This window comes from Malus domestica, chromosome 11 (genome assembly GCF_042453785.1).
Source record: "Malus domestica chromosome 11, GDT2T_hap1".
Classification (NCBI taxonomy): Eukaryota; Viridiplantae; Streptophyta; class Magnoliopsida; order Rosales; family Rosaceae; genus Malus; species Malus domestica.
The window spans coordinates 41,017,582-41,031,056 of NC_091671.1; the positions used below are offsets into that span (position 1 = coordinate 41,017,582).

Here is a 13,475-nt window from a genome sequence, read left to right on the forward strand (position 1 = left end):
GAGAAATACAATAATCAGTGTCGACATAGCCCAAACATTAGGGTGAACCACGATACATCTTGTGTTCTTTACTTTCTTGCAGATTCACGGTCGGATTTACGTTGTTCCAAAACCCCTCCGGTTTTGTGCATCAACAATGTTAGTATGGTGTTTCGGTCATTCTTTCAAATGGTTGCAACACAATATTCCTCTGTTATTAAGGTTCGCTACTCTGATAATGGAGGTGAGTATATTGGTTTCGAGTTGTCCAACTTTCTTTGGGATCAAGGAATTCTACATGAAACTATTTGTCCTCATACCCCACAACAAAATAGGGTTACTGAGAGAAAGAACCGTCATATCCTGGAAAATGCTCGTGCCTTGCTCATTGGTGTGTCTGTACCTAAACGGTTATGGCCTGAAGCTGTCACCTATGCCATGTATGTGATTAACTGTATGCCATCCTAGGTTGTGGACTTTTGTACACCTTACCAAGTGTTGACAAAATTTGTTCTCGTTGTGTCAACCAATACTATTACTCCTCGTGTATTTAGGTGTGTAGCCTATGTTCATATTCATAAGATTCATCGTAGTAAGTTGGATCCATGTGCTCACCGATGTGTTTTTCTGGGATTTGCTCCTCAACAGAAAGGGTATAAGTGTTACCACCCTAAAACTCGCCATATGTATGTGACCATGGATGTTACTTTTTCTAAATCCGAGTTCTTTTATGCTTCAATTCCATCACATTCCGATCACTACGGGGAGAATACTAATGGTGATCTTGGATGGTTGGAAATATGTAACTCATGGGGAGCATTTGTTGAAAAAGAAAATTGTGAAAGCTTTCGGCAAGGCATTGTTGAGAATGGAGACGATGGCTTTCGGCAAGACACTGCAGAGAATTGGAGTATCATGCAGCCGCCGAGCACCAAACCGGCTGTGTTTTCTCGGCAACAGAATGCCGAGTGTGATGCATAGTGTAGGCAATGAGCTACCAAACCAGTTACGTCGCTCCAGCAACCATTAGCTACCAAACCCACACCCCCTCTCTCTCTCGAGCTCGACAATGCCACTCAATGTGTTTTCTCTGAATATCATTTAGGGAAGTATCATTGATGCTCATGTAACTAATTAAGATAATATTATGAGTACATATAAGTTACCGCCAAGGCAAAATCGTGGTGTTCCTCTTGACAGGTTTTCTCCTAAAGGAAAAGTAAAGTATACAATAGCTAATTATGTGTCATGCTCAAACCTTGCATCGGAATGTCAAGCCTAGGTAAATAATGTGGAAGCAATCCAAGCACCAACCCGAGTTGAGGAAGCCGTGAATGATCCTAAATAGGCTGTTGCAATGGATAAGGAAATGATGGCACTACATAAGAATGATACATGGGAGGTAATGGAGCTACGTAAAGGAAAGAAACCAGTTGGTTGTAGATGGGTCTTTACAATCAAATATAAGGCAGACGGATCGGTAGACTGGTATAAAGCGAGGTTAGTAGCAAAGGGTTATACTCAAACTTATGGTGTTGATTATCAGGATACTTTTTCTCCAGTAGCGAAGATGAATACAATACTAGTTTTAATCTCTTTAGCTACAAATTTGAATTGACCACTGAAACAGTTTGATGTGAAAATGCTTTTCTTCATGGGCATTTGGAAGAAGAGGTATATATGGATTTTCCTCCAAGGTACAATGCCGGATGGAATATGGAGTATGTAGGTTGTGAAAGTCACTCTACAGACTTAAGCAATCACTTTGTGCATGGTTTGGTAGATTTACTTAAGTTATGAAGAGGATTGGGTATTATCAAATTTACTTGGATCATATGTTATTTGTGAAACGGGGAAATGGTAGAGTGACAACCTTAATTATTTATGTGGATGACATGATAATAATAGGTGATGATTTGGATGAGATGATGAAGCTAGAACAAAACCTTGCCGCCGAGTTCGAGATGAAGAATTTGGGAGATTTGAAATATTTTCTTGGCGTGGAAGTAGCTCGGTCATCTAGAGGTATTTTCTTGTCTCAACGTAAACACGTTCTAGATTTGTTAAAGGAAACATGCATACTGGGATGTAAGCCTATAGACACTCCTATCGTACAGAAAAATTATCTGGGAATTTATCCAGATCAGGAACCGGTTGACAAAGGTAGATATCAAAGACTAGTAGGGAAGTTGATTTATCTTTCTCACACTCGTACTGATATTGCCTATGTCGTAAGTGTGGTTAGTCAGTTTATGCACTCACCAAGTGTGGATCATATGTTAGCATTAATGAGAATCTTGGCATATTTGAAGTCTGCCTAGGGTAAAGGAATTTTGTATAAATGTCATGGACATATAAGGATTGAGGGATTTACTAATGTTGATTGGGCCGATGATGTGACTGATAGAAGGTCTACATCTAGGTATTTCACATTTGTTGGAGGAAACTTAGTTACTTGGAGAAGCAAAAAACAAAAGGTTGTGTCCTGTTCCTCTACAAAAGCCGAATACAAGGGTATGACGCATGGAATATGTGAAATTATTTGGTTGGGGAAGCTACTTTGGGGTCTCGGGTTTAAGCAAAGAGAAGCAATGAAATTGTATTGTGACAATAAGTCGGCAAGAGAAATAGCAGAAAATCCAGTTCAGCATGACATGATGAAGCATGTTAAGGTTGATCGACACTTTATTAAAGAAAAGCTTGAGAAGAAGATTGTGTCAATACCGTTTGTAAACTCGAAGGAGCAACTTGCGGATGTTCTCACTCATGCCGTGTGCAGTAGAAACTTTGGTGACTCTCTTGGCTATTTGGGTATGTGTGACATCTATGCACCAACTTGAGGGGGAGTATTGGCGTGAGTCAATAGATAGAAAAAGGGAATGTAAATAAGAAAGGAATGTAAATATTGTGTAATTATTAGAGTCCTTTATTAAGAAAGGTTTGTTTGTGTCCTTTATTGTTTCCTTGGAGAACAAGGATTGTATTATGTATTTATATTCAGAATATGGAATACATGGAAATTAAGTCGTAAATTCAATTCCAATAACTTTAATCACTTAGTTATAAACCCACATTGCAAGACTCGGTCTTGACAAAAGATAAACATGCACATGAACACCACAAGTTTTTTTTTTTTTTTTCAAAAGAACGAACTATATGATTAATCTGTCACATCCCGGGCTCGACTTCTCCATAGCACGATATTGTCCGCTTTGGGCCCCGACCATGCCCTCACGATGTTGTTTCTGGGAACTCACACAAGAATTTCCCAGGTGGATCACCCATCCTGGGAATGCTCTTGCCCGAACTCGCTTAACTTCAGAGTTTCGATGAAACCCGAAGCTAGTGAGCTCCCAAAAAGCCTTGTGCTAAGTAGAGATGATAATATACGTATAAGGCTTACATGATCCACACCTCTAGACGATGTGGGATGTTACATAATCTAATTTAAACTAAGGTTTTCCACTGAGGATATGCTCTAATAAAACTAAATAGTTTATAGTATGTACACATTGGATATCTTTAATTAAACTTCATTGTAATGCAGAGCAGGGGACAGAACCTTAGCTATATATATGAATGATATCCATGAATCATCACGAGTTGGCTTTTATTACAATAATGTAAATTCAGTATGAATATGATTTGATATGATCATATGCACATTACCTGTTTTTACTTGGTACGTACGTACTCGGTACTTCACAACTTATCATCTACCTAGCTGGGTAGGATTTACGTCTCTACTTAATCTCTAATACAAAGTAGAGAGTAGACTCAGCTACCGACATAGCCTTACAAATATGATTAGGTATGCGAACGCCAGCCATGAGTACTAAATGTTGAGATAATGTAAACTATGAACTCATATAACTAATTGATTTTACTGAAAATATGACTTTAGCCCTTGAAACTTAATTTTTTCAACATAAAATCCGACATAAGTTTTTTATTTAAATAAAACCCATTGACTAGATTCCACATCAGCAAATTCATTAATTATATTTGACTTTACACATTTAAAAAATTTCGATGCCCAAAACACCCTATTTGAATGTTTGATTTACACAATTAATTCCATACAAATTGTAAGGGAGAATTAATGATTTCACAAAAATAAAAAAATAATAAATTCATTGCCTAATATATAATAACAATAAAACATGCCCAATAAATGTAGTAATACATGATTAGTTGAGTCAATAAAATTATATTTTACATATAAATGTAGGTAAATTATTTCACGCACACATATATATATATATAACAAAAAAAAAGCTTGATATACAAAAAAAATTCATGCAAAATAATTTACCTACATAATAAAGCAAACCCAATATATGCAAAGTACATGCAAAATAATTTACCTACATAAAAAATGTTATTATTTTATTCAATACTAGTTTACCTATTTTTGTACATATAATAATAAAATGTGCCCAATATATATGATGATACATACAAAATAAAATACCTACATAATGAAGAAATGTTATTTGATTCAAAATTAATTTACTTACAAAATAAAGCAATTTTATTTTATTCAAGATTAATTTACCTATTATTTGTACATATATATTATAATAATAAAATGTGCCAAATATATGTAATAATACATGAAAAATAAATTACCTACAAAATAAAAGAGTGTTATTTGATTCAATATTAATTTACCTACAAAATATATGTTATTTGCTCATCATAAATTTAAATATAGGTAGATTAATTAGTTTAATATGTTTGATCATATATGTAGTACTGTGCATGTGTGTGTGTGTGTGTGTATATAAATATGTGAACGTATAGTAGTACTATATATATATATATATATAGTATGTGTGTATGTATGTATGTGTGTTTGTGTGTCTATATATATATATATATATATATAGGTAAACTATATATGTATACACACACACACACACACATATATATATATATATATATTGAGCTTATGGTAGTAATATATACATTTGAACGTATATACGTGTGTGTTAGGGGTAATAATATATAAGTAATAACATTTATTGATTTTATTTTGAATATTGTGGTACAAATTGTAAATATTTTGTAATAATAGGTCAATTACTTATATACTTGGCAATCATTTTTAAATTTGGGTTTTATTTGGATGTCTATAACTAGGTGGGTTTTTGTCTAGAAAATAAGAGTTGCAAGAGTCTATATCTAAAGAACCCTTGATTTTATGATAGCTTCATTCACTCATTTCTTTCATACATACATACATACATACATACATACATATATATATATATATATATATATATATATATATATATATATATAAATGATTCAAATTCAAGTGACTGGATATTAAAAAAGTACGACGTGGGAGAGGAGGTAGATGACAATAAATATTTTGGAGACTAAGAAACACAAACAGGACATTCGATATTTAGGAAGGACCTCGGTACGGAGGGAGGGAGGGAGGAAAAGAGAGGGCCGGGAGGCTCATCAACGTGGGAGATGCAAGCCCCGTAACGAGGTCCTCGACACACAGGCAGCCACGATGTGGTATGGACATGTGGCCTTCGTGGCACAATCTTCCACCACACCTCCGTCACCAACAACCAACTTTTTATTTAATGGTGCACTCCCACCTCCATTTCTGACTCTTTCTCTCTCGGCCCTTGGGTGCTCATACTTATCAATCCCTGCGGGACCCTGTCCTTGTGTAAATTACCTTTTTAAACCCTCGCTTTCGCAGCCTCAGAGCGATCTTCGTCGTCTCAGTGAGGACCCGTTACTTGTGAGTTGTGAATTATCTCTGTTGCTGCTTTCTTGCTGCACATTATATACAATTATAGGCAGCAAGCATTTGGTCAACTCGATATCGTTTGTTCGGTCGAGAGATTAATTAGAGATAGAAATGGGGAGGGCGCCGTGCTGTGAGAAAGTTGGTCTCAAGAAGGGAAGGTGGACTGCGGACGAGGATGAAATCTTACTCAGTTATATCCAGGCCAATGGGGAAGGCTCCTGGAGGTCTTTACCCAAGAATGCTGGTACCTACTTTTACTTCTTTCTTTTTTTTATAACAAATGGATCATGAATTTGGTAATAATAATGCATGGTACAATTTAACTAATTACTAATAATATAAATTCTTCAACTTGAAGGGTTGCTGCGGTGTGGTAAGAGTTGCAGATTGAGATGGATAAACTATCTGAGAGCTGACTTAAAGAGAGGAAATATTTCTTCTCAAGAGGAAGATGTCATCATAAAATTGCATGCTTCTTTGGGTAATAGGTCAGTCGCGCACTCATAACCTTTGCATTAATTATTCTTAAGTAGCCTAATTTTAATTATTTTCTTGTTCACTTCATCTTTATTTGTAAGTGAGATATTACAGATTTAATTCTCATCAAATAAGAATTTGAACCATATTATTGCTAACCTAGGCCAACCCCTTCCCCTTCACACATCATACTTATTTTACCAAACCAAAAAGCAAAACTAATACATAAAAACGAAAACAGGCCATAAGAGAAGAGAGGGGTATCTATATATATATATATATATATATATATGAGTAATGATATTCATACCATGTTTTTATACCATATTTCTATATCACCTTATATGGTACTGATGTGGATAGCCACATCATTTGAAAAATTTGCAAAACCCAAGAAAATGGAGGAGAAAGACCCCCTCGTATAATACAATCATAATTTAATTAACTAGTTTTTCTTAATTATTAGTTTATTAAATAATGAACTAAATTTAAAAATCTGATTAATTCAAATGATGTGACTATTCACATCAAATGCCACTTAAGGTGGTATGAAAATGTGGTACAAAAAAATGGTATGAATAACATTACTCTTTATATCTGTTATATTTGCGAGAATTGGATCCTCTCCGAGGCAAACCCTCAGATCCTCCTGACTGGGATTAGAAAGCCGTTAAATTTTTATCCAACAACTACAATTATTATAACTTTTAGAGGGTCACCTATTTATAGCATTTAGATAAAAAAAACAGCTCACTTAACATTAGTCAGAGGATCCCGAAGGATTGCCTCGGAGAGGATCCAATTCCATATTTGGGTATCCTCTTGTCATGACTCATGAGTGTTGTACGTGCCGGTTCTCAAGTTTTCGGATTCTTTTGTTTGCTGTCCATGTCATAATTGTCATTGTCATTAGTCAGCAAATAAATTTGCCTTTTTTGTTAGTTGAGAAAGAACTAGAACTAGACCAGCACGCTTACACCGTACGTCAACAGGAAACTAAATCTATAAATTAAAATTTATAAATTAGATGACATTAAAAATTAAAAATTTGTTTATTATTTAAATGTTAATTAATGTAATTATTTTTTATTGATGATATTATTTAATTTACAAATTTAGTTTACAACTTTAATTTTCATAACATTACTCTACGTCGACGAGGTCCGAGTGTAAAAGCACAGAAAGGATACTACTACTATGGGTAATGCTAGAAATACTAAATTTAGAGACTAAATTTGTAAACTAAATGACGTGTAACCAATAAGAATAAATACGTTATCAACATTTAAGTAATAAACTAATCATTAACTCTCATGTCACTTAATTTTCAAAATTTTATCTACAAATTTAATCTTCTTAATATTACCTTACTACGGTAATACTATTGATTTGGTAGTGAATCTTGATTATATCAACTCACGTGTAACTGTAAGACGTAATCTACCTAACCAGGAAAAAAAAGAAAACATAAACATACAATTGGCGTCTTTAATTAAAACTCCGATTTGATATGCATAGAAGCTCCTACCAATATCTAAGTATATCAAATGTACCCACAGGCCACATGTACAAAAAAGAAAGAGTAAATTGTAACTATGGTCCCTTAATTTTAATTTAATTGGAGCAATGGTCTCTTAACTAAAAATTTATTACCATTTGTTCCTTAACTCATTAAAACATGCAGTTATGGTTCCTCAACTAAAAATCAATTACCATTGGTCTCTCAACTTTAATTCAACTGAAAAAATGGTCCCTTAACTTTAACCCAATTGTAACAATGATTCTTCCAACATAACTCGTTTTGACAAAAATTTTGACGTAGTTGACGAAAAAGACCATAATTACACACTTTGATGAGTTGAGGGACCCTAATTGTATAAACGGTCATTCCAACATAACTTATTTTGACAAAATTTTGATGAAATTGATGAAAATGACTATAGCTACACATTTTGATAAGTTGAGGGATCAATGGTAATGAATTTTTAGTTGAGGGACCATTGCTCCAATTTGATTAAAGTTGAGGGATCATTGTTACAATTCACTAAAAAAGAAAATAAAAGAAAGACCCTCTCGAATTAGCTTACAAAGATTTGTATTATATGAGTATATATAATTGTTATTACAATAATACGTTCTTATTATGAGTTAACTTTTCTTCACATGGTATTTCTATAATTTCACGAGTACACAGAATTACTATGGTGTTCTATGTCAAAATCATGCAATACCATGAATAAGATATATATATATTTTTTTTTCACATGACATTGTAAGATATAGTTGACGTAAGTACACTGCAAACTACAATGTTTCGTGCTAATCATGTTTTGTGCCAATCATGCAATAGTATGTATAAATTCTCTTTCACGTCCCATTATATGATTAGCACAAATTACCAATGTTAACATATTTTCTTGTCTTTATGTATGTTAGAGAAAGAGTCTTGTCCAAGAAATTGTATCTCCTAAAATTTAAGAATTAATATTTGAATCTGATTTCCATTATATTCGTGTTCTATGATCAAACTGACTTTACTTGACAATTTTTCTTTGGGACCATAAAATTTGGCCCTTCACATTTAATATAAAGGGGAACAAGGAGAAACTTAGCTAGCTGTAGATATCATCAGTACATGATACACACACACACACACCGTATATAGTATATTATGCTCTTTTCTTTTCTTTCCAAGCATATGCAATACAAATGAAATTTGATTTATCATTGCTGGTTAATTAATGATTAATATGATTATGAATGTATATGCAGGTGGTCTTTGATAGCGAGTCAATTACCAGGAAGAACCGATAATGACATAAAGAACTACTGGAATTCTCACTTGAGCAGGAAAATTGACACCTTCAGGAGGCACACCACCTCAACCGCCATTACTACTGAAATCAGCACCAGTTCCCTACCAGCTGGTCATGAAGTTTCGGCAGCTATGGAATTAGGCCCTCCCCCTCCCAAAAGAAGAGGTGGCAGAACCAGTCGCTGGGCCATGAAGAAGAACAAAACCTACTCGACCACCAAACCCAAAGGCCTCGAGGCCCGGCTGAGCCAGAGCCACCACAAAGACGTTAATGTTTCTGCTGCTGCTGATGATGATCGTTTAAATAATGTCCACGAGGCAACTGCCTTGCCTACTGAAAATAATAATAAAACCGTGGACACCATGCAAGACGATTACGTGCTACTAATTGAGGCCCCGGACCAGCAGCAGGAAACTGGAGGTGGAGGAATATCAATGATGGCAACGGTCATTGATCATCAGAAAGAAACTGATGGCGGAAAACTAACTTTAGGACCACATCCACTTGTACACGACGATGGTGATATGAATGAATCTGTCGGCATTGATGGAGGGTTGTTGGGGTTTACTGACTACTTGATGGACGATATTAATGAGGACGAGATACTGGATCCAAATGGTGTTTTGGCTTTAAGTGCAAGTGAAATAAACATTCATCAAGATGCTGATCATTTTACGGACGCGGATCATCATCAGGACACAGAATTACCATCGTCATGTGACCAATTAGTCATGTGTCCAAATAAAATTATGATGACAACGACGACTACTACTACTACGGCAGCCAGTGATGATCATCACGATCAGGAGCAAGAGAGCAGAAGCTGCGGTGGTAATTTTTGCTCGTTGTCGATCTCAAACTCAAACGGACAAGTTGTCACGGGAGACTTGCATTCATGCGGCTCTTCGATGTCACTGACAAATGCTAGTAATTGTGATATGGAGGATGGTCATACTGCTGGTGGATTCGGAACTCACGATCATATATTATGGGATTGGGAGAGTGTACTTATCCAAGCTGGGACTGATGAGCATGACTACTTATGGGATGGCCATGACAGACAAAACATGCTGTCTTGGTTGCGGGAAGGAGAATCTGCTACTGCTGCTGGTGATGATGATCACGCTGATGCCGTGGTTGCTTGGCTTCTATCTTGAATATTCAATTCATTTGTCGTACCCTAGCAGCCTTTTGTCACTTTGTTGCTCGTTTGGTTTTATTGGACCTTTTCTTTTGGTTTGAATGAGAAAGATCCCAATAATTAATTGAAATGATGAGACAGAGAATATAATTTCACAATTACAAATATAATAAAAAGACAATACAACATTTGTACATCCAATTATAATGTTCACGAGAGGACAAAATCTTGTATTACTTTCTAATGAACTTGCAAAGATGAAGCTTTTTAGCAAGGAAGCTTTGTTGTGAAATATCACGAAATGATCCTCATAGTCTTGCGCCAGGCAAACAAACAGCAAAACCAAAGTAAAAGACTAAGGTCGGCGATGGTAAATCTTTTATATGTGTTTCTTTCTCACTCATTGGTAAAAAGTTATCCTGTATATCTTAATTAATTTTTACTTCTTGTACTTAATTGCTTTCTTTATCAATCTTGTTTGGAAGAGTAAATCATAATTAAGCAAGACTGAGTAATTTAAAGCAATCCATTAATTCAAGATAGGAAGTTTGGCCGAGGCATATTTATGAGTTGTAACCAAAAGGAGACGTCACTTGAGTTACAATAATTGAGAACCAAACTTACTCACCCTAACTAAATATTATTGGATTGACAAAACTATGAGCTACCAATCAATCATTTATTAGTTTACGATAGAGGTAGCTAGCAAGTTGTCTTAGGAAATACTAGAAAAATTGCCCGCGCGCTGCTGCGGATTTTGAAATCGTAATGTAGGACATGGATGAATAATTTCAACAGAAAGACACATAAATTGTGAATCATGGGACGTCTTAACAAATCATATTCAAACAACATCCTTAGAATAAGATTTGACAGTGCATTGAAGACAGCAGAGCATGAAACCATCACAAAAATTTCACCATTCCAAAACATACACTTGGAAGTATGGAAAAAAGTTTACAAAATGAAACGCAGATATGAGTACAACAGTCGGTCAACGCTTTGCGAAAGAAAACTTCAGCTACAAAGAAGAATTAAACACAACAAATTAGCAGCCAGCAAAGCAAAATAATGTCATCCACAACATTGGCAGTGTCTTGTTAAAAAGCTACATGACAAAGAATGAAGGTTCCCATCCAGTTCCACAAATGTTCCTTTCTCAGCAAGGAAATAGAAACCATAAAAAGAATACCAAAGAATGATGTGGAGCCTTTATTTCTTACTCGGCTGGTTCCATATTGTTTGAGCAATAGTAGTTCACTGGGAAATGAATAATGATAAAAAAATTAAAAAAATCTGTGCAAATAGTTTAGCCTAAATCCAAATTCCAAAAATCCATAAAACACTAAAACCAAAAAATACACATCAAACAACAACAACAACAACAACAACAACAAAGCCTTTTCCCACTAAGTGGGGTCGGCTATATGAATCCTAGAACGCCATTGCGCTCGGTTTTGTGTCATGTCCTCCGTTAGATCCAAGTACTCTAAGTCTTTTCTTAGTCTCTTCCAAAGTTGTCCTAGGTCTTCCTCTACCCCTTCGGCCCTGAACCTCTGTCCCGTAGTCACATCTTCTAACCGGAGCGTCAGTCGGCCTTCTTTGCACATGTTCAAAATCACCGGAGCCGATTTTCTCTCATCTTTCCTACAATTTCGGCTACTCCTACTTTACCTCGGATATCCTCATTCCCAATCTTATCCTTTCTCGTGTGCCCACACATCCCACGAAGCATCCTCATCTCCGCTACACCCATTTTGTGTACGTGTTGATGCTTCACCACCCAACATTCTGTGCCATACAACATCGCTAGCCTTATTGCCGTCCTATAAAATTTTCCCTTGAGCTTCAGTGGCCTACGACGGTCACACAACACGCCGGATGCACTCTTTCCATCCAGCTCGTATTCTATGGTTGAGATCTCCATCTAATTCTCCGTTCTCTTGCAAGATAGATCCTAGGTAGCGAAAACGATCGCTTTTTGTGATCTTCGCTAGATTGCTCCAGTCATTAGTGTGGATAAGTATATAAATGGATAGAGATAGGAAAGCAAACACAAGATGTACGTGGTTCACCCAGATTGGCTACGTCCACGGAATAGAAGAGTTCTCATTAATTGTGAAGGGTTTACACAAGTACATAGGTTCAAGCTCTCATTTAGTGAGTACAAGTGAATGATTTAGTACAAATGACATTAGGAAATATTGTGGGAGAATGATCTCGTAATCACGAAACTTCTAAGTATCGGAGTGTGGTGTCGTCTTGACTTGCCTTATCTGTCTCATAGGTAGATGTGGCATCTTCTCTGGAAGTACTCTTCCTCCATCCAGGGGTGGTATCTTTAACTGGTGGAGATGCACAAGGTAATGTATCAATTTCACTTGAAGCTTACTTGTAGTTTCAGGCTTGGTCAAGCGCGATACAAACCATGTAGTAGGAGTCCCCCAAGTCGCCGAGCTAGGGGGTCTGCTGAAAGAGGTGACAGACAAGGTAAGCAATCAGAGCTCCGACTGATTGTTCACCTTCTCCCCATCTTGCAGCAGCATGAAGGATAAAGAGAAGAAAAATGAGAAGAGATGATATGAGATACTTTTGCTTTTGAAGAAGTAACTTTCCACAGGCTTATTCTTGAACTGAGCTGGAGGGTTTTCTGGTTTCCTCCAGAGTATAAGGCCGACTGAAGAATTTGAGGGTCAAAACAAGTCCATCAAATCTAGAGTACGTTCCACCCTGCTGATATGGGATACTTTTGCTTTTGACAGAGTAATGAATGTATCGGCACGTGTGCTGTTACGCTTGTCTCCACATGCTTCCTTGTATCCTTCGCACTTGCCCTATCTGTTCCTCAAGCAGATGCGGAATCTTCCCTGGAAACATAAGATGTTGAAGATGAGTACTCGAGAGCAATGCCAGGTAAGTAATCAGGTAAGGGGTTCCAGGCAGTCAGTTCCTGGCTGGAAGCTTGATTCCAAGTGCTGACTAATTGCTCTCTTTCTCCTTGTCTTGCAGGTAAAAACAAGGCCAAAAGAAAAGACAGGGAAAAAGCATGATATGGGATACTCTTGCTTTTAACCCTGATGATATGAGATATTCTTGCTCTAGTATAGCTTGTTTGCAGAGGTATTATCGGGGGGAAAGAAAGCTGAATATTTCGAAAGGCTTCGTTGGGAGTGCCCTCTCAGATATGATGAAGGGTTGAGCATTTTTGCAGGTCTGCCTGTCCGTTGGGGATGGAGGTCGACATATATAGGAGTCTCCCTAACAACAAGTAGTAATGCTATTC

The 13,475-nt window shown here is 36.4% G+C and overlaps 1 protein-coding gene across 1 annotated transcript; it reads left to right on the forward strand.

The window, feature by feature from the left end:
• Window positions 1–5,381: 5,381 nt before the first annotated feature.
• LOC103449226 (transcription factor MYB11-like) lies at window positions 5,382–10,322 on the forward strand. Its single transcript, XM_029089282.2, has 3 exons — window positions 5,382–6,002; window positions 6,117–6,246; window positions 9,008–10,322. Exons 1-3 carry the CDS (start codon window positions 5,870–5,872, stop codon window positions 10,206–10,208), a joined length of 1,464 nt encoding a protein of 487 aa, XP_028945115.1. The 5' UTR covers window positions 5,382–5,869; the 3' UTR covers window positions 10,209–10,322.
• Window positions 10,323–13,475: the final 3,153 nt, after the last annotated feature.